This window comes from Raphanus sativus, chromosome 3 (genome assembly GCF_000801105.2).
Source record: "Raphanus sativus cultivar WK10039 chromosome 3, ASM80110v3, whole genome shotgun sequence".
In the NCBI taxonomy this organism is placed as follows: Eukaryota; Viridiplantae; Streptophyta; class Magnoliopsida; order Brassicales; family Brassicaceae; genus Raphanus; species Raphanus sativus.
Window position 1 is genome coordinate 25413654 of NC_079513.1, and position 22926 is coordinate 25436579.

Here is a 22926-nt window from a genome sequence, read left to right on the forward strand (position 1 = left end):
TTAAAAACCTAAATTGAATTGTCAGATCTCCGGATTAACCGGCATAATCACAATCGGGTTGAATTTAGAAACACTAATTTAAATGCAAAAATATTTTAAATACACTCTTTAAAAGTTACCAAAATATTTGTTAAGTTATTAGTGAAAATTTTCATCGTAAAATATTCTGCGCTTCCAAAGCGCGGGTCATAATCTAGTGTAAATTAATTAACAATAGTATATAGTGAGTGTGTTGACAATTTACAGTTGGGAGACCGTTGGTCAGATCCAACCCCTTTCTCCTTCTTCAATGCACCGTCATTTTCTTATCTTTCCCCTTAAAATATCATGTTTGTAATCCTTTTTGTTTGGGTTAAAGATAATGATAAAAGTTAAAACTGATAGATAGTCTGTGACATTGTAAAGTGCAAACATATAAGTTACAACTTACAGCATCTAAACTATTAAAACTGAAGTACACTTAGTTATATCCCCTTAAAGTTGCTCAAATATTACAAAGGACTGCCACTGCATTTAAAACAAATAATTAATCTAAATTACTATTATTATCTAACCGCAAATCTGGATGATTTACTTACCAAACTTTTTTTTTCTGACATTACTTACCAAAAACTTAAAACGTACGTTTAATATCCTGTGCATTGTAGTTTTATATCTTATATATTATACACATGACATTAAGAAAACACCTGTCAAATGTTAGTGAGTCACCGCATTTATATTTTTAATTTTAATAATAGCATTTACATTACAGAATATTTTATATATACAATGTAATACTTGCACAAATAGATTAACATTTGGGTTGATATATAGATTCAAAATTGTCATCAATAACGATCCATTTAATCATTTATAAAACACAGTAATTACCAATGGTTTAGAAATTTATAATGATTTTATAAATTAAAAACAATCAAAACAATCAATAACCATTATTAAAAAATGTTTTCAATATATATAAGAAAAATACAACAAAAAGATTAATTTCATATACTAACTTAAATTATAGTTTTTATATTTGACATTAAACTTGAAGAATATAATATATATGATTATTTATAAGATTATACATATAAAATACTATTAATTATATGATTATTTATATGATGGACCAATACAATTAATTATATGATGACATATATAGGATACATAATAGTGATTAGGGATGGGCGTTCAGGTATCCATTCCATTCGTTTCAAATCTGTTTGAGTTTCGGATTTCCGGGGTCAAAGATTTCAACCCCGTTCATATATTTCTAAACTTCAGTTCGAATTATCACTAGGGCTGGGCGTTCAGATATCCATTCGGGTTCGTTTCAGATCTGTTTGAGTTTTGGATTTCTGGGATCAAAAATATCAGTCTCATTCATATATTTTTAAATTTCAGTTTGAATTACATTCGGATCTTTGCGGATTCAGTTCGGGTTCAGATAACCCATTTAATTTTTTTTTAAAATTCACTATATATTTTGAATTTCTTAAAATCTATAAATAAAATAATTTATTGTATATAAATTTGAATAACATATGCCAGAATACCTAAACTTAACATATAAATTGGTTTAGTTTAAATTTTGGATCAAAAATCAAAAATTATTTTAAATATTTTTACTGTTTTGAGTGTACTTCCACTATGTTAGATATTTATATTTGACTATTTTTATATATTTTCAAGTATGTAAACCAACCTAAAAGTATCATATATATTCTGGATATTTTTTATATACATTAAAACTAAAAATAATTAATATATATATATATATATATAAGTATATAAATCTTTTTCGGATACAGAACAAATATCCAAAATACTTTGGTTCGAATTGGTTATGGTTTCGGTTGTCTAAATATTAAAATTTTGATAGTTTAGATATTTAATCAATTTTGGTTAGGGTTTGGTATTACTTTTTTTGGATCGTGATTGGTTCGATTCTTCAGATTTGAATTTTTTTATCCAGCTTTGATATTGACATGAAAAATAAATAGCAATATATTTCTGAAATATACACCCGCACGGGTGTGCGGGTCAAAATCTAGTAGTATTATTATAGTTCCAAACTCACGATTAATAGAGACTCTCTTATATGTAAGTACGCCTAAATCTATGTAAATTTCCTATATTTTACACACCACCACATTCAAAAACATATCTAAGCTTTCTCAAAGCATGTGCAACCAACCATAAACCACAGTTTAGTACCTATAGGCTATAGCAAGTGACAAAATGTACAGGTGTCAAATATTAGTTGGAGGAATACGGTATTAACGATATGTACCGCCGCACAGGAATAATTTAGTAGAAGCAAACGAGTGTATATATAGCTTATATGCAACATCACAGGGTCCTCAACCAAAACTCCTCTCTGAGTACACTTATTTTCAAACCTCAAACTGTTTTGAGATATTTAGAGGAGTGTTTGGTTCTTTGGATAATAGTATCCCAAACAAAACATGGCTAAGTCATATGGAGCTCTCTTCCTCCTGGCCCTCATTGTCTTCTCCTTGCTTCAAACCATGGTAACTTCTCATTATATTAATCATCTCACATACTTTCCTGTTGAATTTATAAAGACAATGTGATTCAGTCATGGGTGTGGTACTTTAAAGACTACCTTGTTTATGAGATTAAAACGTTCTTGAACTCTATTTGGTCTTTAGGTTATGGCCTCAAGTGGATCTAGAGTGAAGTATGACCCGGTAAGCCTTACATTTCAAACTGAATGCCTTTAAATTAATATTCTCACCTATCTATCTCTTAACAAATGTGATTAATGACTTCTACTTTTTGGATAATATTCAGAAACGTTATGAACCAGGAAGCCTGAAACGTTCCCGTAAGTGTTTACTTCACAGTTCCTTCATAAATAATCTGGATTAAAAATTTAAAACCTAATAGATAAGTCAAAAAACGGTTAGAACAAGTTGAAAGTGGATGGATGGATGATTGTTAAGTGGACTGTTTGGTCAGATCCGCAAGACTCTCAATCAATTTATTTATTGGCTAATTTACCCGTGAATAATGGGCCAAGAGTCAAAGCAACCCACTGTCTTGGGACCACCCATAAACGGGCAAAAAAGACATGAACGTTTCTTTGTTTTTTTCAGTAGATTCAGTTAATTTACATCTAAAACATATGATGGTGTAAAATGAACAGAATGCCCCAAGGAATGCGATAGGAGGTGTAGCCAGACACAGTACCACAACGCTTGCATTTTGTTCTGCAACAAATGCTGCAGAAAGTGTTTGTGTGTGCCACCAGGATACTATGGAAACAAACAAGTTTGCTCTTGCTACAACAACTGGAAAACTCAAGAGGGTGGACCAAAATGCCCTTAAACCCTCTCCTAATCCTTTTGATATATTGTTCCTTTTTATAATAAAAATTATCTGATGATAGTTTTATTCACTTTTGATCAATGGTTGTTATTTCGTTTCTATCTTATTTTATTCCTAATGTTGTAAGTTATGTCACTCCTTTGGGATTTTGTTTCAAATCCTAAAAAAAAACGGAGAGTGGCCTATGAATGAGATATTTTCTTAAATATTTTTATGTGTTTCAAAAATTTCCCCAAACAAATACAGAATCTCATACTTAGCTTTGCTTCTGTTCCAAGAAAACGTACTTAAAAAAATCAACGTGGGATTCAAGAACAGAAATTAATTATGAGTGATGATTTTACCTTCCAAGACCAAAATATAAGGTGCGTACAACAAGGTTTTAATTGGCAAAAGATGTTTAATATCAGAGAGCCTTGAGCGAGAAAAAAACAAACCAAAATTCCCAAAGATATCGAGCAAGAAAGCTTCTCAGTTCACATATAAGGATGATGAGCAGCGAAATCTACTTTATTCTCCTTCATCTTCCTAACTAAATCGACTCTTACTTCCGCCTTTATCCACATAATTAGATTGTCTACGTTGGAACTAAAACTTTCCGAGTTGAAGAGATGTTTTTTTGATAGAATTAACAGTCCCAAAAAGTTTTATCATTGATAAATTCCCGACCAGATCATATAACCAGAAATGACCATAACTCATATAGCATATGTAAGGCCTTGAATCACTAACCATGGAAAGTCGGAACAAAAAAAGCACATGATCAAGAACACATTCATCCAAGACTTGAAACGAAATCATTTTCTCTGACATATATTAGTTTATGTAGTGAAAAATAACTAAACAGCTTGTTTAAAAGCTAATCAGAGTATAGTGGTCATCATCATCGATTCATAACCGGTAACGATCCAAATATCAAACCTTCATTTCTTGACCTTCTTAGGACCAGGAACCACCAACCTCCCGACACAACACCCACACTTCCCCCTAAAAACCAAAACAGCTCTCCCATTCGTGGGAGCCATTTTCTTCAACTCAGCTTCCAACCGATCACGATCACGATCACGACTCACCTCAAACAACCCCTTCTTACTAACAACACCACTCTTCAACCTCCTAACACGACAATCCTCCCCCTCGAGCTGGATATCAAACACCGCGTTAGCTCTCCCGAGCCCTCTGCAGTTCGGTTTCCCGCAGCATCTACGACGACGACGAATACTGCACAGTAGTATCAGAACGATCACCCCCCCGGACAAGGCCGCGCACGCGACGCTCCACGCGAGTAGCCCGTACACGATCGGGTCGGGGCTGCTACTACGAAGGAGGAGGACGATCTCTTGCTTGAGGAAGCAGGAGAGGAAGGAGAAGATTTCGAGGGACTTGAGGGCGATGAATCTGACGTAAGGGAAGATCAAGAAGGCGGAGGATGTGATGACGGCGATTAGGATGAGGACGTCGATGGCAGCTGATCGTGATCCCTCGCAGCATACTACGCTTGATGATGATGATATTGTGGTGGTTTTTGGTTTGTGGTGGTGAAGATCTGATGAGCTCGCCATGATCGGAGATTGGTCGACGACGGTGATTGAGCTCTGGAGAGATATACCATCTCAGATATCGACTAAACCGGTTTTGAATATGGAAGGATTTCCCGGTTCGGTTAACCATAAGACATGAAATCAGATCGTTTTTTCACCGATTCTGATTGGATTGGATTGAAACTTACCGGAACTAGAATGATTCAGATCAAATCAAATCTCAAGATCGGAGTTTCCTTAAGTAACACAATACTCTGAAAAAATTTAATCAAATCGTGTGTGTGCGCACGGAGACGTCGAGATTGATAAATAAGGGAAGCTGGCGAATCGGATATGGAAACGTAATCGTGGTTGAGACTACTGCATTAGCGTTAAATTTGTGAAAAGAAACAGACAGAACAGGGAAGATATCTGGAGTTAGGAAACTCAATATGTAAGAGGAAAATCGATTTAAAGTTTTCACTCTTTACGGTCCAAATCAATTTGAATGGTCGTGCTGTCGTGCGTAGGTTGTATTGTATGCTCTACAGTCTACACTGTTAAAAATATACTGTATCTGCACTACACTGTCGTTCGAACAAAAGAAAAATCTACACTACACTGTATTTTAATTAATACCAATAAAATAAATTAAATTTGTTATTAGTCTTCGGTTTAGTATCCTCGTGGGTCACTAGGTTTTTAAATCCTTCTCTAGGCTTCTATTGCTATTATTGAACTTTTTCTTCTGCTTCTTTTTCCACCAGAGACTTCACTACTTTTCTCAAATCAAATTATATATCATAGCCCAAGAACCAAGATCATGACTTAAAAGCCCAGGTCCAAGTTTTGTAGTTGACTTCCTAGAATCTAAAGACTCAAGTGTACATGCTCTAAAGTTGACTAAGCGTATTTGTTCGGCCAATTTGCCCGTTCCGTTCTCTCTAGAGCTCGTGAGCTATACCATTCTAAGCGTATTTTGGCTTATCTTATAAAATTTGCCAATGCACTGGTTTTCATAAAACCTCTCATAATCACGTGCTTTAACATTATTTTAACTTTAAACGTAGTTTTGTCTTTTTAAATAATACAAGTTACTGATCCCTCTGTAATAGTTAAATGGCAGCATGATCATATACAAGTCAAACCTTCTTCCTGTGCTATAAGTAGTTTACACGGTAATCAAAAGAGTCCGTGTTTATGTGTAACTTTTGTTTGTTTTTCTTCATCTCAAACTGTTTTTTCTTTCTTTCAGTTCCAATATTTGCCATTGCCAGCCTCGTGGACGATAACCGACCTAATTAAGTGCCTAACTTAATGATTATAAATGAAGAAACTCTTGCTTTTATTATAAAATCTGGCAGATTTCATATACTATATAGAGTCTCTACTATATATCAACAGCTTTTCGAAAAATCTGACTGTTTATTTACGCGGTTAATACTGATATTCTCTGGTAGTGGCAGACATAAGAAGCTTGACTCCAGTTCACATCACGTGGAGTCATTATGTTACTCGTGTAACCCATACGTGCGACTTTGCTCCATAATAGTAATCAACTTGCAATTTAGACAATAATTAAGTTTTATTGAGTATTCTAATCAAACTAATTACATCTTTCTTCATTGGATCTGAAGCTGACGCAGTTTCCAGGAAAAATGGTAAACCTTGAAACTAAAGGTTCCCTTTTCTCTTTATTCATGTTAAAAAATTATTATTATAACAAGAATGGATTAATAACTAACAAATTTGATTAGTAAAATAATACTACAGGAGTTTAAATACTATAAATGAAATCTTTAGAACGTCAAACAGACAACAATGGGTCAATCTTGTGTCTTCAATGTTCTTGTTGTTTCCTCTCTTTTACTACTAGTCTTCTTCTCCACTGGTAATAGCTTATGTCATCTTCTTCTTGATTACACTGCTAGTACTAAGTGTTTATGTTTTTGGCGCTTATATGACCGGGGCTCGCTCGCGTATATATATATAAGCCTGATGATATTTGTTTCTGAATTTTTAAGCCATGGGGAGAAACTTGCATACTTTACAAGGAGTTTACAGTGCGGCTGAGCTATCTCCCTCCAAGGTACTTATTTGTCCTCCACGTCTATTTAAATAATTACTTAGTTCTTCTTATCACAAAATGTTACGAAATAACGATCTTAAGGAACTTCTATTGGATGTAAAGAAATAAAAACCATATTATTGTTCATCATGTTAAAAAGAAGAGAATCTTATTGTTATTTATGACAGGATGACAGTGTGCGGAAGATGATGGAGCTGATGGATTATCAACCAGTGGAGTCTAATACCAACTGGAATGGTTTCGTCGCCGCTCCTCCTCCCCAATCTCCTCCACTTTCATAATTTCCAAAAAGAAAAAAAATCTATTTCAGGTTTCTTATTTCGAAAACAATGTTTAATTGTTGTCTGATATTTTTGCAATAATTTACAACATGTAATTTTGAAAATTTTATATTTTGGTAAGTTAAGTTTTACTGTCTCAATTGTTGAAATTATGAGTTCAAACTGTAACATATTTGTTTGGCAAGGTTGGTTGGCGCATGTAAAACGCCACTTAGTTTTCTTAATTTTTGCACTTGGAAAATATTTGTCAACGTTTGAAGATTACAGAGTTATCAGTCACAAATATGAGAATACAGATACTAATGTAATGAAAGTTTCCACGATCGTTTAGTGATATTTCTTATAACATCTAACTATCTGATAACCATTAGTTACCCTACAAAACCTTTTGGTGAAATCACTAATTAGCAGAGTCGGCCATAAAATAGATGATTGAAACATCATTAGTTATAGCCTCTCCAATTATTATTTTTGAATTATAATATATATGGATATTAGGATATAGGTTTTCTACATTACTAAATTTTTAAACTAAAATATTTATTAAATTGTTTAAAATCCTAAGATCTTGCATGTTAATCAGAACCTTAACCTTGTTGTTAAACTTCGACGACAACCCTTGGTCCTTCGTTCATCCTCAAACCGAAGTTACAGTTGACTTATGTGCAGACGACAAAACTAGTTAAATATTTTGCAAATATTTGTTGATAAATCCACATGCTCTTCTCATGTTCCTTCATTTGCCTTGTAACTCAAAATCAGAGTTAAATACACTCTATTTGTTGTTTTACAAAACAATTTGATTACAAAACTGAAAATCTGACAGCCTTCGAAGACTAGAATCTATAAGCACATATTCAAAAGAAAACACCTGCATACATTATCTGTTTCAAGAAAAGGGTCTAAATATGTCAAACGATAATAAAGGAGGGAGATAATCACAATAGGTAAAAGTATTGGGGGTATTTTAATAAAATACGAAAATAGTACAATCAAATAACTAACTGTAAACACAACTAACTCCGCTCAAACCCTAGATCGATTAAAAATCCCCAAATCCGACGAAAACGATAAACAAGGTTCGTATTTTGAAATCTCTAATCTATCGAATCCATTGCTCAATTGTTACTTGATGATAGCTGTTTCGGAGCTTGTTCGTTTGATAGACTTAGGGTTCCGTGAATGTGATTCGATTTTTGATTATTTGAATTTACATGTTAAATTTTTGTGAGGTAGACAATGTCACCGGATCACAGAGACAGCAGCCATCGGAAGAGGTCTCGTCCTCACTCTGACCACCACCACCACGACGACGACGAAAATGGCGGAAGCAAGAGGAGGTACCGAGGAGACGACAGGGACTCGCATTCGCACTCGATCGATCGCGACGACACTGTGTTCCGTTACCTCTGCCCTGTCAGAAAGATCGGGAGCGTGATCGGAAGAGGAGGCGATATCGTGAAGCAGCTGAGGATGGAGACGAGGGCGAAGATTAAGATAGGGGAAGCGATCCCTGGATGCGACGAGCGGGTGATCACGATCTATAGCGCTAGTGATGAGACCAATAATGATGATGGCGGAGAGAAGGCTCTTTCTCCTGCGCAGGATGCTTTGTTCAGGATCCATGACAGAGTTGCGGCGGACGAAGATGCGCCGCTGCGGAGTGGTGGAGAAGATGGCTCTGACTCTGAGAGAGATCAGCAGCAGCAGCAGCAGGTTACTGCTAAGCTGCTTGTTCCTTCGGATCAGATTGGATGTGTTCTTGGGAGAGGTGGGCAGATTGTTCAGAATATTAGGAGTGAGACGGGTGCTCAGATTCGTATCATCAAGGATAGGAACATGCCTCTATGTGCCTTGAGTTCAGATGAGCTCGTTCAGGTAACTGAGAAGTACATACACGAATTAAGAAAATGATTAGATTTTCTGTTTTACTCCTATTTAATATATTATTTTGTTTGATTTTATTAATTCATAAGCTAAAAAGTAAGCACAAAAATCTGAAAAAAAAACATTTAAATTTTGTTTTTGAAAATGTAAAACTAAAACGATACTTAATACGAAACAGAGGAAATATGTGTGTACTTTTATTGCGTTGTCTTCTGATAACATTTATGGTTCGCTTAGCTTATGTCTTTTTTATTTCTAGATATCTGGAGAAGTGCTTCTTGTTAAGAAGGCTCTGCATCAGATTGCCTCCCGCCTTCATGAAAATCCTTCACGTACTCAGAACCTACTTTCTTCTGCAGCTGCCGGTGGTGGATATCCTTCTGGTTCACTCATGAGCCATGCGGGCGGTCCCCGAATTGTAGGGATAGCACCGCTGATGGATCCCTATAGAGGATACAAAAGTGATGCCGGAGATTTTGGACGCCCTTTGTACGAACCTCGGAGAAATGAGCCACCGGCAACAGATTTCTGTATTCGGCTGGTTTCCCCAGTTGAGAACATTGCGAGTGTTATTGGTAAAGGTGGTGCTCTGATCAATCAGCTCCGACAGGAAACCAGAGCAACCATTAAAGTTGATAGCACTAGAACCGAAGAAAATGATTGTTTGATAACTATATCAGCAAGAGAGGTTTGACTCTTTTTTTCTTTTCCAATGGTCTTCTGTAAAAATAGTTTTGTTGACACTCTGTAATCTGTTTTTAGGCATTTGACGATGCGTATTCCCCAACCATAGAAGCAGCTATGCGTCTGCAACCAAAATGCAGCGAGAAGGTTGAAAGAGATTCAGGACTTGTTTCATTTACCACTCGCATTCTTGTGCCGAGCTCTAGGATTGGTTGTATTCTTGGTAAAGGAGGAGCTATCATTACTGAGATGAGGAGAATGACGAGAGCGAACATCCGTGTTCTCGGGAAGGATAATCTTCCGAAAGTTGCATCTGAAGATGATGAGATGGTTCAGGTAGTAATATTCACAATAACATAGCCTTTGCAGTTTACATCTTTTCAATCTCAAAGCCCCTTCACGTGGAGCTTCTAACTGTAGAAGCAATTTTTGATATTCAGATTTCCGGAGAACTTGATGTTGCCAAGGAAGCTCTCATACAAATCACATCAAGATTAAGAGCCAACGTTTTTGACAGGGAAGGAGCTGTTTCTGCAATAATGCCGGTCTTGCCTTATGTTCCTGTAGCACCAGATGCTGGTGATAGATTTGACTATGATAGAAGAGATACCAGAAGACCTGAACGCGGGAATCATTATCCTGGTGGTTATGGCTCAAGTGGGTTGTCTGCTGAAGGTTATTCACCTTATGGTGCGCCGGTATGTCTGCTTAAAAGGTTCCCTTATATGTTTTTCTTTTCAGCATATCAGTTCTCTGTTAATAACTCCTTGGACGTGTTTTTAGGTTGGTGGTAGTAGTAGTACTCCATATGGAGTGTATGGAGGTTATGCATCTGGACGCAGTGGCGGTTCTGGGTGAGATTATTTCTTCCCTGATGTATTTATGACACTATACCAAGTATTTACCATTTTTTTGGCTTACCAAGTGTTTATAATGTCGATGTAATAACACACACTTTTTGTGGTTGATCGTTGTGGTTTTGTCATCAGGTTATCCAGCCATTCATCAACCCATCGACGCAGAAACTATGATTACTAGAAGCTATTGGTGGGTGAATGAAAAGGTTAGATTTATAACATGGGGGTTTGTTTAAGTCATGTTTTGAATTTAGTTAACCTTAGCTATCTTTCCCCAAGTTTATTGTGATAATCTGATCTGATCTGTCCCGGTGTCAGATTCTGATACACTGCTTTTTTTCCCTCTGACCTTTTTGCCCATCCCACTAAAACAGTGTGAGATCCTGAAGCCTGAAGCCAACCCCCACAGCCCCACTGCCCACAGCTGAAGCCTTTCCACCAAACAAGATGACAAAGCTGAACCACCAAACTCTACCTAGGAGAACCGATTACATGTTGTTGACATATTTAAGTTTGTTTCAAAATATTTCCATGTCCGCTTGTGACCAAAATACTGCCAAGCTCCTTCCCGTTAAACCATATTTAGTTGCTTGTAATGCTGTCTATCTATCATCTTTTCAGTTTCCCTTGTCTTTCCTCGGATCAGATTCAGAAACCTTTAGTTTGGTTATACCTAGTTCCATTTGTATGAATTATATAATTTATGTTAAAAGACTCCTGTTTTCAGCATGCTTTAGCATCTCTGACAGGTTTAAGTATCGCAAAATATTACCTTACGTTATCTTTCAGAGTCCTTAAAGATCATATGCAGGGAAAGTGATAAGTGAGAATCGTTCTCGTTGGCGACATTGTTCATGCATCAATCTACCGTTCCTTTTGGTCCACATGAAAAGGTATTATATATATTTCGTCCTGTCTCTGTTATTTCTTTGCACATATGCTTCTCTGCCAGCACTTAAGACACAGGTTGCTGCTATTTCTGGAGGATGTTCGTCGTTGGAAACCAATCTTTTGATCCTAGATCGATGGCAGCTTCATCTCGCCATAGGTGAACACTCCAAAGCCAGTTCAGTTCTATGTCTGTCCGGTTTTCTTGGTTAAACAAACCCGGTTTTTTACCTATCTCCAAGATGATGAGCTAAATTGGTAGAAAAAAAATTATATTATTTCAAACCTATTTCAATAATGGGTAGAATCACTGTTTTTTTTCCTTTGTAAAACCATTTGAATTTGTAAATATTTCCTTACAGTTTATTAATTTAAACTATTGATAAGTTAAAGTTTATACTGGGAAAGATTATCAAAGTGACTAATATTTATTTGAACAAATAACACAAATTGCAACATATAATAACCCAGCTCAAAAGCGTGAGAATCATATCTTCCCTCCAAAAGCCTGCACGCTTTTGTAAATATTTCAATATTTTCAATTGGTTTAGGTGTCCTACTTCAGATTGATATGGTTGTATTTGGTCAGTGTATATATATTGATGTCTATTTTTCAATAAATAAAATTATGTGTTTTGAGTCTTTTGACACATAGAAGAACCACTTGAGTTCAACACCTCCGATCATTTGGGAACTTTAAGTTTTTAATTTACAACTCTCTAGAGCTTTGCAATTCCCAAAGTAGCTTAAAAGAAAGTGGAGTTTGTTAAATCATATGCCAACATAGCTAATTATATTATTCTAACTTATCACTCTCTATATCAAAGTATAATCTTTAACTACTCCACATGCATGGTTCTTTCAACGAAAAAACTTTTTAAGTTGAGCTCAAGATTTATATACGAAATTGGTCATAGTTTATGTTCTCCAAATCTGGAAAGGTCTATGTTTGTTTGGTGGATTAGGAAGGTTAAATGCATTGATCCATACAGAACATCCTTTGTGCAATGGAATTATTAATTATATAATACTAAAAAGAGATACCTTTAGCAAGTACAATTGCGATTATCACCTTATCATAACCACACTATGTCCCACATGCATGCAGTATATATACACACACTCAGTCATTGCTCTTAACCCTCACCAAACTATTCATTCTTTCATCCCAAGAAACTCAAATAGCCCTAACTTCCCGCACAAGAGACCTAAAAACCCTGCAAGAGTAGAAATAAAATGAAGTCTGGTCAGGCTGAGATCGATGAATCAAGCAAAGGTACCCAAAAGAGAGGTTTGATGAGCAGAAGAATCGCGATTTTCGAGTTTCTCCTAAGGATTATCGCCTTTTTCAACACCATAAGTAGTGCAATCCTCATGGCAACAACAAACGAAACTCTGCCTTTCTTTACTCAGTTCATACGGTTCCATGCCGACTACAACGATCTTCCAGCTTTAACGTATGTAATTTCAATTCTTTTTACACTCCTTTTACCTCTTTTCCATATTAATTCGTGAAGAGTTTTTTTTTTATTTTGTTTTGAATGATCAATCAGGTTCTTTGTGGTTGCAAATGCTGTTGTAAGTGGCTACCTCATATTGTCACTACCTTTAGCATTTGTTCACATCGTCAAGAAAAAAACTGAGAACAGTAGAATACTTCTTATCGTTCTTGATGTCGTAAGCCATCAGCAAACTAAACTTGTCCTGTCTCATAAGGGATGTGACTTCTCGTTAGCTTATGGTTGTTTCCTCCTCATGTTATAGGCAATGGGTGGTCTTCTAGCTTCTGGAGCATCCTCAGCAGCAGCTATTGTCTACTTGGCACACAATGGGAACAATAACACAAACTGGTTCCCTGTTTGTCAGCAATTCAACTCCTTCTGTGAACGTACCTCAGGGTCTTTGATTGGATCTTTCATTGCCGTTGCCCTCCTTATTCTTCTCATTATCCTATCGGCTTTTGCTCTTTCTCGACGCCATTGAAGATCTGGTCTTAACTTGAAATACATGGTTTGGTGTGTAAAAAGTGTGTGCCATTTCTAGTTTTTCTTTTCTCACACCCATTGTAATTTTCTATGTGATTTATGTAACGAGTTACTTTGTCAAAGTTGTGTGTTTTCACATATTAGTACCACAATATCTTATTCTCCTTCAGGCATTTTATAATCTATTTCTATACTGAATACAGAATCATGATGTCAAACACAAGAAAAAACTCTGTTTAATTACGTCAACATGTTACACAATAATTCTGCAGTAACAAAAAACATAATGTTTCTGCTGTCAACAGTTTCATGAATTTGTATGCAAGTGCAATAGCTGTTGATTTGACTTACGGAAATTAAAAGAGAGTTAAATCTTGTACCGTAGCTTCTCTTGTTAGCAGTGGGAACATTAATGTATGTTCTCTAAGTTACTACTTACTTTGGTTTCTACTTCGTATGTTGGTCTGAAATGTCTCAGCTGGTGCATTACTCACTTGAAGTTGACTTTTCAAGGACTTCATCCGTTACTCAACCTTGTGTTTAGTCCTTTTGACAATTGATTGTTCTGTTTATACAAAGTCGTTTGCATAATTTTTCCTCTTTACGTTTTCTTTTAGTGAGATCTTTTTAGTTGTTTGTTTGTTACCTAACTAACTTCTCACAAATAATGCTTATTGTTTTGCTTTTTGTGGTTAACACCATTGTAATGTTGTTTGTTCTCTTTTCCTTTGTTGACTTGTAGTTGTGATTGATTGACTAACATGTGTTATTTTTTAAAAAGACAAGAGTGTGGTTAACACATTACTAAGAGATGATGTGACTGAGACCAGAAAGGTAGTTTTGATTAGACTTTAAAAAGATACCTTTTATCAAGAAACCAAGAAGTATGTGGTTAGTGATTTTGTTTGTTTGTTAAGGAGCTGAATGGTTTGAAATTATTGGGAGTTATATCATATAACTATCATGAATTTCAGTCTTAAAGGGAGAACATTTGTTATCTGGTAATTTTCCAGTGAAAGAATTGCTTAAGGTAATGATTAAAGACTTCGTTTCCACGTCTTAACCGGTTATTGTTTGTCAGGGAGATCATGATCCTCATGCATACACTATTGAAAGGTAGCAAATAGAGACTTGGCTAACCTTAATGTCCTTTTCTTTAGATGGACCTTGTTTATATCCCATTTTTGTACTATATGATAGTTTTGTTAAGACATTTTTAATGTAAATGTGTTCCTATGCACCACCTGAAAAAAGCTTCATCAACTAACAAACCAAGCTAAAAGTGTTACAAGAATTTTCAGTCTGGTGTTTCAGATTGAGCATGACGTAGAGTACTCTCTTCTCACATGGCATGATTTAAGGCTCAGTTTATTATTTGGCATGATTTAAGGCTCAGTTTATTATTTCACATGTGTGACTTCTTCGTTTTTGCAATGTCTGATCAAAGTACACTAATGCAGGAGAGATTTGTAGCATCAAATGTGGGAAGCCGTGGATCGATAGACTAATCGACAAGTGGCATCATTTATGAAGGCAATATTGAAGTATGTTAGGACAATACAGAGTTGTAGAAGCTGTCAATATGGAGTCAGCAAAACATTTATAAAGGTTTGTCCCCATTGTCCTTTACATCATTTGCAGCCAAGATGATTTTCTCTACATCCTTGAGCTCTCTCCTAATCCTAGCATATTATCCATTAAATTTGACCCTATCAGTTATTCATTTCTATTTGATCCAAATATTTTGGATATCCATAAATGTTCAAATCAAAACATATAGCAAAATGTGATATACATTAAAATCGAAAAAATCACAAATGTTATTTTTTGGAAAATCGGATATCCGATCCTTATATTTATAGATATGTAATTATATTGTACATACAAAACTATTATATCTATACATATTTTATGATATGATTTAGTTAATTTTTTATTCTAAGTTTTTCAATTTTGGTTATTACAATCCAATTTTATTTTTATATTGAGTCAAATGTTAACATATGAGTTTCTTATTAGGTTTGTTAATATTGAATTATGGTTTACAGTATCTGTTAAAAATGTTAGTTTGTTAGTATGATATTATTATTTTTATTTTAAATTGATATTCTTTACAAAAATTATTTAAAATGTTATATAATATTTTAAAAATAGTTTTAATATAATTGATGGATCAAATCGAATAATACGCAAATAATTAAAAAAACTCCGGATATTCAGAATTTTGTGAATTGAAGCGAATCACAAATGTAGATATTCATTCGGGAGAAACGGTTCACAAATAGTACTAAATTTTCCGGATATCTTACTCTTCCTGAGTCCGTATATCTCTCTTCTTCAGCTTTCGTATTCACATTTATTTATTTTCATTTTCTTTTCTTATAATTTTTTTTGTTTTATTTGTAGAAATATTTATGGTTTTGTGATTTTGTCTTATTGTTTTATTACTTCTTGTACCCCACAAGCTTGAAGCCCACCTCGATAAATACATCTTAATTTTGCCTTCATGGAACACACTGAGCTACATTTCCTTGTTTGCATGGTCTAGTAAAATCCAAATCTCTTTAATGTCACCGTTAGCCTTCATAAATCATCTACATTACAGGGAAAATTTACCTTGCTGATAACATTTGTACTCCTGCAAGGTACCATAACTAATATAAACTAATATAAGATCAAATCAAGGTATGATTTCTTGAATTTAAACCATAAAATGAGATAAATTTGCCTATGCACCATTACTTTAAACATCAATCCAAGCAGATTTGGGTTCTTGTCAAGATGACAGTGTTTGTTTCTGTTTGATCTAACGATTTTTTTTTTTTTTGATACTGGACTGACTTGACACCAGGAACAGTGTAGCAGCCAATGAACATTTCATTAAATTATGAAGAGATAGATCACTGCACAAGGAAAGACGTATCAGCAAGAATTTTTCTCTCCACAACCACATAATGCTCCTTGAACCCTTGGTAAGGTCAGAGAGCTTCCTTTACTTTTTGCTCAAGTATATAGTTTCATGTGTTGTGGAAGAAACATCTCTCCACGCAATTATATTTAAACCAATATATAATACTATTGTATATGCTAGAGGGATTAACTAGTGCATTCCTAATAAACTGTTACGTGTGATTTTAGTTGTAGTCATAATGTTTCTATTAGCATTACACAAGATAAAATTTTACCATTTTAGAGAAATGAAACAATGAAGTAAATAAGAAAGTCTTTGCATAATTATTTTCACTAGTGTTCTCCTAGTTTTATGCTCTCTGTCTCATTGATCTGCTGCAGTGGTGCCGGTATCTTCTTAGAGCACCATTATCGCAAAAGTGGCTTAAGTGGGATTGTTTAAATTTTTTTATTATTATTTTTTTTTTTGGTTTTTTTTTTCCAAAATCAAAAAGTAAAAAAAAAATAGACCAATCGCGGGCTGCCAAGTGTTAGTGGAGTCCGCGAAAAACACAAACAACGCCGCTTGTTGGTGTTTATTCAGGCGTCGATGTTTTCCTTTTCTTCTCCTTCTCCCTCTTTTTCTTCTTTTTTTAATCATAAGCCACTCTTTAAACAACCCGTTAATGGTGCTCTTAGTCACCACCTTTTTAACAACATTTACTAATTTACTCTTTCTAGTAAAGGTTAATGAGAGAAAAAAGTAAACTAGAAACCTATTTGTACGTAATGTAGTTATAGTACTGTTATATATACATAGAGAGAAAAACAATGAGAACGTTGTGGAGGACGTTTAAGGCCTTAGACTACCTGTAAAAGTAGCTGAAACAAATCAAAGGCCCTTTTTTCCAACCATAGTCTACAAATAGATAGTTGAAAATTTTATGTCTTTTAGTAACTTTTATGGGGCCTAAGAACGATGATCGCACATGGAATGATGAAATTAGAGTGCTAAAACTGTGGATAGGTGAAGGGAAAAAAGTTGCAGTGCCCATTAAATTTAAGAGGGTTATTGAGTTTTAATACACAAGATCATCAAAGAGATGAGGCCTATTTGTAATAGATAACTAGATCTTGACCCGCCCAACCGGGCGGGTATTTATTTTATGTTTTTAGTTTTTTATTTATAAATGATATATTTGTAATATTTAAACATAAATTTAGATTGAAAATTAACATTTGTAGTTATAATAAAAATTAAAAGTTTTAAAAAATATTTTGATATAAATTTTAAATTCCTAATTAAAATAATATAGAGATGGGTCATAATTTTTTCCAATTCCAAAATCTTAGCATTCTTAATAAAAAATAAAATAATTTATAAATACATAAAATATATAAACATATTTGAAATTAAAATAAATTTGTTAAAAAAAAATCTTACGCAATTGTTGTTTATTTCTATAGTTTGACCCGTGGCCGTATAAATATTTGCTTTCACTTCAATTTTTTTCTTTGTTCTAATGATAATATCTATATATATATATATATGTGTATAAATTAATATGTATTACATAATTGTTAGTATAACATTTTAAAACAAATTTTTTATTTATTACTTTAAATAATTATATTATGTGATTTTAATCGTCTATTATATCAAAGTGTATCATATAAAAATCTAATATTTATAACTAATTGGACTTATATTATAAAAATGTTATACTAACAATTTATAAATAAAATATTTTATATTTTATTTATATGATATATAAATTGATTTTGATGTGTGATTTTATTTTATTATTTTTATTAGTAAATATTGAAAAATATTAAATGTTAACAAAAAATCTATAAGAAATTTTATTTTGGTTAAGATTCATTCTATTAAAGAAATCTATTATTTAAATTAGGAAAAGATATTAAATACTTAAGTCTATCATTTAAATAAGGAAAAGACAAAATTCTCTACTATATTTGTTACCAAACAAAATTTAATTTTTTTAAAGACTCTTATCCCGATTACCAAACAAAAGCTTAAAGTACTTCTAATTTAATAACATAGATAGTTATAGCAGTGACTTGAATTTACTTCTACCACAAGAAATAACAGTGGTAGGTCATAGAAGGCTATCTCTCTCTCTCTCTCTGAGTTATTTAGAGATGGGACTTGCTTTCCAAGTCTTAAAACCAAAAAAAGTAATAACTTCTCAGGACCCCATTGTTAATAAATGTTCATCCATGTGAGAGTGCCGAGAAAAAAGGGGATGCATTTCATTTTCTTGTGTCTGTCTGTCTTTCTCTCACCTCTATATATCATCCTTCATCACTCAATATACTTCACTTGTAACATTTCTACAACTGTAGCCAAACAGACCATTCTCTTATGGTGGTGATGATCATCATCATGTGATATTATCTCTCATTACCTTCTTCTTCTACTTAGTACTGTAATAAAATGGGAAGATCACCGTGCTGTGACAAATTGGGTTTAAAGAAAGGGCCATGGACACAAGAAGAAGATCAGAAACTTTTGGCTTATATTGAAGAACATGGACATGGAAGTTGGCGTTCATTGCCTGAGAAAGCTGGTAAAATGAAAAACTATATAATTCAAAACTTTTCTCTCATGTAGTACCTTTCCTTATTCTCAAAATCTCTCAGGTCTTCACCGATGCGGCAAAAGCTGCAGACTAAGATGGACTAACTACCTAAGACCTGACATCAAAAGAGGCAAATTCAACTTACAAGAAGAACAAACCATTATTCAACTCCATGCTCTCTTAGGAAACAGGTCTCTCCAAACAAAACAAACAAAGCTCTGCTTCTTTCCTTGGCCTTTTGTCTGAAACTTTTGTTGTTGTTGTTATAATAATAATACTAGGTGGTCGGCGATAGCGACTCATTTGCCGAAGAGAACAGACAACGAGATCAAGAACTACTGGAACACTCACTTGAAGAAACGGTTGGTTAAAATGGGGATTGATCCAGTGACTCATAAACCCAAAAACGAAACTCCTCTGTCTTCTCTCGGTTTAACCAAGAACGCAGCCATACTTAGCCACATGGCTCAATGGGAAAGTGCTAGACTTGAAGCTGAAGCAAGGTTAGCTAGAGAATCAAAGCTTCTTCATTACCAAACCAAACCATCATCACATCATCATCATCATGGTTTCACCCATAAGACATTGTTAACCACTTGGACAAGTAAAACAAGCCAAGGTAAATAAAACAGAACATAGACACACTAAGTAACTGCATTTGAAAACTTGTTTGATCTTTCTATCTTTTGTAGACCAGCAACAGCAGCTTGAGTCTCCGACATCTACAGTGTCGTTCTCGGAGATGAAGGAACCGTTGGCGGCGAAGACAGAGTTCGTTGGATCATCCACGTGTCTAAACTTGATCAAAGAACCTGATCAAAACGATTGGATCAGTTCAACGATTCACGAGTTTGAAACCACGGAGATGGCGGGAGGAGTTGACGAAGGGTTCACCGGTGTAATGCTCGCCGGAGATTCACTAGGCCGGAGCTTATCCGACGAGAAACACGAAACGGTGAAAGAGAGAAGTGGTGGTGACTGCAGCAACTACTACGAGGAGGACAACAAGAACTATTTGGACAGCATTTTCAGCTTTGTTGATCCTTCACCGCCGATGTTCTGAACCAACAACGGGGTTGATTTTTCATTTTTTCGAACCCGGGTCTATTGTTGTGTTCAATTATGCTCTTTGACCAATCACCTTTCATATAACTTGAACATTAGAGAGCTTTAATCAGTCTGTGACTAGTACCACGTAGACCAATATCACTATACAAACGACAGGTAAAGGATCAGGAATCAGGACCATATGATACGATGGTTTGTTTTGTTGATTACAATGCGAGTAATATGAAAGATTTAGTTTTTATTGTGATAAAAATCAAGCGGATCCTGTCCACCAGTCTTCAATTGCTACTTTCCATTAGCGTAACTTTACTTTTCTAGCAAGTTAGAATTTGTGATTTTTACTTTCTTTTTTTAAAGCAACAGCCATAAAAGCCACAGCCAAATATTTTTGTAAAGTCATATTAGTTTAAAAGTCTTGGCAAACAATCTCCACCTTTAGGGTTTCGTTTTGGTTATGGTTTTGTGAGCAGGTCAGAAGATATGGAAGAGAAGAAGAATGCAGACGATAGAATCATCAACGACAATACTGCATCGTTACTACCTCCTGCTCTTCCCCCAGTACTAGGCCTTGGGCGAGGTGCTCCTCTTTTGAAACCCACTACTCCACGACGCCGTGTCAATGGCAACGTGTCCCAGCAAGCAGAGGACCCTCCCACTACCACCGATGAGACCAGTGAGAAGCTACAATTGATTAGGGTCAAGTTTCTGAGGCTTTCACACAGATTAGGGCAAACTCCAAGTCGTAACGTTGTTGTTGCTCAGTTTTTGCATAGGCTTGGATTGGCTGAGCTGTCTAGGGGAAGCAGCAGCAGCCGTGTTGGTAGTACTACTAATCGTGCCATTTCCATGGCGGAACAGCTTGAGGCAGCTGGTGGGCTTGATTTTTCTTGTACGATTATGTTGCTCGGTAAAAGCGGTGTTGGCAAGAGTGCTACCATTAATTCTATTTTCGATGATGATCATCAAGTGAAGACCGATGCATTCGAGATGGGGACGAAGAGGGTTCAGCTCGTTGAGGGATTTGTTCAGGGAATCAAAGTCCGGGTGATCGACACTCCAGGCCTCTCACCATCATGCTTTGATAATTACAAGAACGTGAAAACCCTCAAGTCTATTAGGGCTTTCATCAAAAAAAGTCCACCGGATGTTGTTTTATATCTCGATAGGTTGGATACTACGCAAAGCATAGATGATGACATGTTTCTTTTGCGCACCATCACCCGTGTTCTTGGACCGTCGATATGGTCTAACGCCATCGTGGGTTTGACTCACGCCGCTTCCGCTCCACCAGATGGCGCTGCCTCTAGCTACGACATGTTTGTAACACGACGTTGTCATGCCATTCAGCTGGACATTGGCCTAGCAGCTGGAGACGCGCGGCTCGTGAACCCTCATGTGTCTTTAGTTGAGAACCACCCTGCTTGCAGGACGAACCGGGCGGGTCAGAAAGTGTTACCGAATGGCCAAGCGTGGAAGCCTCATTTGCTGTTACTCTCGTTTGCATCCAAGATTCTAGCACAAGAATATGCTCTTCTCAAATTACTAGATAATAATAATAATAATAATAATAATAGTCTAGCAGGAAGACCATTATCTGTAGCAGCTCGATCCAAGGCTCCACTACTGCCAGTTTTTCTCTCATATCTTCTGGAATCAGATCAGCGTCCTCCTCGATTAAGTACGCAATTGACTAAAGCTGAGATTTCTAGGCTAATCGTTGGGCCAGTCCTGGTACCTCCGGGGTGGGATCATGATATTAATATTGGCTATGATGGTTTACACGCTTCGGGAATTTTGGTTGATAAAGAAAAGATACATATGTCTTACTCGGGCCTAGTGGCAGAGACTAAGAGACGCAGGAAACTTACAACCGTGCAGCTGGAAATGGCCAGCTTGGTTGTACATGGAGAGGAGGGTAATAAATCAACCTCCCTAGGTTTCGAGATGCAAAAAAGTACTTGGCGTGAATTGTTTTGCACTCTTCAAAGTGATACCAATTTTTGGAAACAAAAAGCTGCGGCTGGTCTCGATGTAACGCTCTTGGGTGATTCGGTGTCTGCGGGGGTGAAATCAGAACGTAAGTTGATTGATAATAAAAGGTTCGGAATGAATGTGTATGGTGGTGGGGCAATGACTAGTCGAGGTGATGCTGCTTATTGGGGTAGTTTAGAAGCTCAGTTGCTTGGTAGTTTTTTATCTACTCTGGGACTTTCTGTGGTGGATGGGCATGGGGGTCTTGCTATCGGAGGGAATATACAGACCCAAGTGCCCATAGGACGTTCATCTCATCTAACTGCTCGTGCTAATATGAACAGCAGAGGGGCAGTGCAAGTAAGCATCCGGGCAAACATCTTTGAACAGCTCGAACATGCTATGGCCGCACTTGTTCCTCTGTTTAAGAAGCTACTTAGGTATTATTCCCCTTAGCACCTAGTTGTTTTTTCTTCATGTCTTATCTCTGGATTTTGCATAAAGCCTTGATAAAACTTATGTTTAATTTTTGCTAAAATTTGAATGATAGAAGTTAATGTTGCAGTTTAGTTATAAACAAAAGCTTGTTAATTGGATTTTGCTCATTATCATTACTTACTATAATGCTAACCAACTATATAAAAATTAAAAACAAAGGGCTTGCTTTTAACTTACTTTTTCTTCTGCACTTTTCCGAATGACTCTGATTGCAAAAGATTTTTGCTCTATGTAGTTGATATGTCTTTGTATTGCAGATAAAATAATAATAAGAAATATTATTATGCAATTAAGTTTTAGTTAAGTTTACAACCTTCAAGAAACTTTCCTAGAAGAATAATGTTGAAGATTATATATTTCTTATTCA

General features: G+C 35.4%; 7 protein-coding genes across 14 annotated transcripts; 6 read left to right on the plus strand and 1 right to left on the minus strand.

The window, feature by feature from the left end:
- Positions 1–2341: 2341 nt before the first annotated feature.
- On the plus strand, positions 2342–3547 carry LOC108844677 (gibberellin-regulated protein 4). The gene is made up of 4 exons (XM_018617962.2): positions 2342–2519; positions 2661–2699; positions 2803–2836; positions 3158–3547. Exons 1-4 carry the CDS (start codon positions 2454–2456, stop codon positions 3337–3339), a joined length of 321 nt encoding a protein of 106 aa, XP_018473464.2. The 5' UTR covers positions 2342–2453; the 3' UTR covers positions 3340–3547.
- Positions 3548–4042: 495 nt separating this feature from the next.
- LOC108844751 (uncharacterized protein At5g19025) lies at positions 4043–5344 on the minus strand. Its single transcript, XM_018618046.2, has one exon. The coding sequence runs from the start codon at positions 4899–4901 to the stop codon at positions 4263–4265; it is 639 nt and encodes a 212-aa protein (XP_018473548.2). The 5' UTR covers positions 4902–5344; the 3' UTR covers positions 4043–4262.
- Positions 5345–6558: 1214 nt separating this feature from the next.
- LOC108846294 (uncharacterized) lies at positions 6559–7453 on the plus strand. The gene is made up of 3 exons (XM_018619517.2): positions 6559–6750; positions 6884–6948; positions 7116–7453. The coding sequence occupies exons 1-3, from the start codon at positions 6681–6683 to the stop codon at positions 7227–7229; spliced, it is 249 nt and encodes an 82-aa protein (XP_018475019.1). The 5' UTR covers positions 6559–6680; the 3' UTR covers positions 7230–7453.
- A 734-nt stretch (positions 7454–8187) lies between these two features.
- Positions 8188–11942, plus strand: LOC108847726 (RNA-binding KH domain-containing protein RCF3). Of its 7 annotated transcripts, none has more exons than XR_008943439.1 (9): positions 8188–8308; positions 8466–9107; positions 9376–9804; positions 9879–10136; positions 10241–10498; positions 10584–10654; positions 10790–10863; positions 11447–11550; positions 11624–11942. XR_008943439.1 is itself a non-coding variant. In XM_057005364.1 (8 exons), the coding sequence occupies exons 2-7, from the start codon at positions 8469–8471 to the stop codon at positions 10836–10838; spliced, it is 1704 nt and encodes a 567-aa protein (XP_056861344.1). In that variant the 5' UTR covers positions 8188–8308; positions 8466–8468; the 3' UTR covers positions 10839–10863; positions 11447–11942. The 7 variants fall into 7 exon arrangements, 3 of the variants coding, with proteins under 3 accessions (XP_056861344.1, XP_056861345.1, XP_018476552.2); XR_008943441.1 differs by having other exon boundaries at positions 11643–11942; XR_008943440.1 differs by having other exon boundaries at positions 11469–11550.
- Positions 11943–12649: 707 nt separating this feature from the next.
- On the plus strand, positions 12650–13721 carry LOC108846724 (casparian strip membrane protein 5). Of its 2 annotated transcripts, none has more exons than XM_057005642.1 (3): positions 12650–13002; positions 13099–13123; positions 13310–13721. In XM_057005642.1, the coding sequence occupies exons 1-3, from the start codon at positions 12782–12784 to the stop codon at positions 13526–13528; spliced, it is 465 nt and encodes a 154-aa protein (XP_056861622.1). In that variant the 5' UTR covers positions 12650–12781; the 3' UTR covers positions 13529–13721. The 2 variants fall into 2 exon arrangements, with proteins under 2 accessions (XP_056861622.1, XP_018475429.2); XM_018619927.2 differs by having other exon boundaries at positions 12659–13002; positions 13099–13222.
- A 5029-nt stretch (positions 13722–18750) lies between these two features.
- On the plus strand, positions 18751–20211 carry LOC108846892 (transcription factor MYB16). The gene is made up of 4 exons (XM_018620077.2): positions 18751–19010; positions 19084–19213; positions 19304–19641; positions 19715–20211. Exons 1-4 carry the CDS (start codon positions 18878–18880, stop codon positions 20083–20085), a joined length of 972 nt encoding a protein of 323 aa, XP_018475579.2. The 5' UTR covers positions 18751–18877; the 3' UTR covers positions 20086–20211.
- A 359-nt stretch (positions 20212–20570) lies between these two features.
- LOC108845623 (translocase of chloroplast 120, chloroplastic-like) lies at positions 20571–22652 on the plus strand. Its single transcript, XM_018618802.2, has one exon. It carries the CDS (start codon positions 20571–20573, stop codon positions 22515–22517), a length of 1947 nt encoding a protein of 648 aa, XP_018474304.2. The 3' UTR covers positions 22518–22652.
- Positions 22653–22926: the final 274 nt, after the last annotated feature.

Bases quoted from the DNA above. Each gene is read 5' to 3' on its own strand.
- LOC108844677 (XM_018617962.2), top strand. From the start codon at position 2,454: ATGGCTAAGTCATATGGAGCTCTCTTCCTCCTGGCCCTCATTGTCTTC. The intron at 2,520-2,660 runs GTAACTTCTCAT...TTTGGTCTTTAG, and splicing joins TCTCCTTGCTTCAAACCATG to GTTATGGCCTCAAGTGGATC. The intron at 2,837-3,157 runs GTAAGTGTTTAC...TAAAATGAACAG, and splicing joins AGGAAGCCTGAAACGTTCCC to AATGCCCCAAGGAATGCGAT.
- LOC108844751 (XM_018618046.2), bottom strand. From the start codon at position 4,901: ATGGCGAGCTCATCAGATCTTCACCACCACAAACCAAAAACCACCACA.
- LOC108846294 (XM_018619517.2), top strand. From the start codon at position 6,681: ATGGGTCAATCTTGTGTCTTCAATGTTCTTGTTGTTTCCTCTCTTTTA. The intron at 6,751-6,883 runs GTAATAGCTTAT...TGAATTTTTAAG, and splicing joins ACTAGTCTTCTTCTCCACTG to CCATGGGGAGAAACTTGCAT. The intron at 6,949-7,115 runs GTACTTATTTGT...TATTTATGACAG, and splicing joins CTGAGCTATCTCCCTCCAAG to GATGACAGTGTGCGGAAGAT.
- LOC108847726 (XM_057005364.1), top strand. From the start codon at position 8,469: ATGTCACCGGATCACAGAGACAGCAGCCATCGGAAGAGGTCTCGTCCT. The intron at 10,137-10,240 runs GTAGTAATATTC...TTTGATATTCAG, and splicing joins AAGATGATGAGATGGTTCAG to ATTTCCGGAGAACTTGATGT. The intron at 10,499-10,583 runs GTATGTCTGCTT...ACGTGTTTTTAG, and splicing joins ATTCACCTTATGGTGCGCCG to GTTGGTGGTAGTAGTAGTAC.
- LOC108846892 (XM_018620077.2), top strand. From the start codon at position 18,878: ATGGGAAGATCACCGTGCTGTGACAAATTGGGTTTAAAGAAAGGGCCA. The intron at 19,214-19,303 runs GTCTCTCCAAAC...TAATAATACTAG, and splicing joins CATGCTCTCTTAGGAAACAG to GTGGTCGGCGATAGCGACTC. The intron at 19,642-19,714 runs GTAAATAAAACA...TATCTTTTGTAG, and splicing joins GACAAGTAAAACAAGCCAAG to ACCAGCAACAGCAGCTTGAG.
- LOC108845623 (XM_018618802.2), top strand. From the start codon at position 20,571: ATGGAAGAGAAGAAGAATGCAGACGATAGAATCATCAACGACAATACT.
- LOC108846724 (XM_018619927.2), top strand. From the start codon at position 12,782: ATGAAGTCTGGTCAGGCTGAGATCGATGAATCAAGCAAAGGTACCCAA. The intron at 13,003-13,098 runs GTATGTAATTTC...ATGATCAATCAG, and splicing joins AACGATCTTCCAGCTTTAAC to GTTCTTTGTGGTTGCAAATG. The intron at 13,223-13,309 runs GTAAGCCATCAG...CTCATGTTATAG, and splicing joins TTCTTATCGTTCTTGATGTC to GCAATGGGTGGTCTTCTAGC.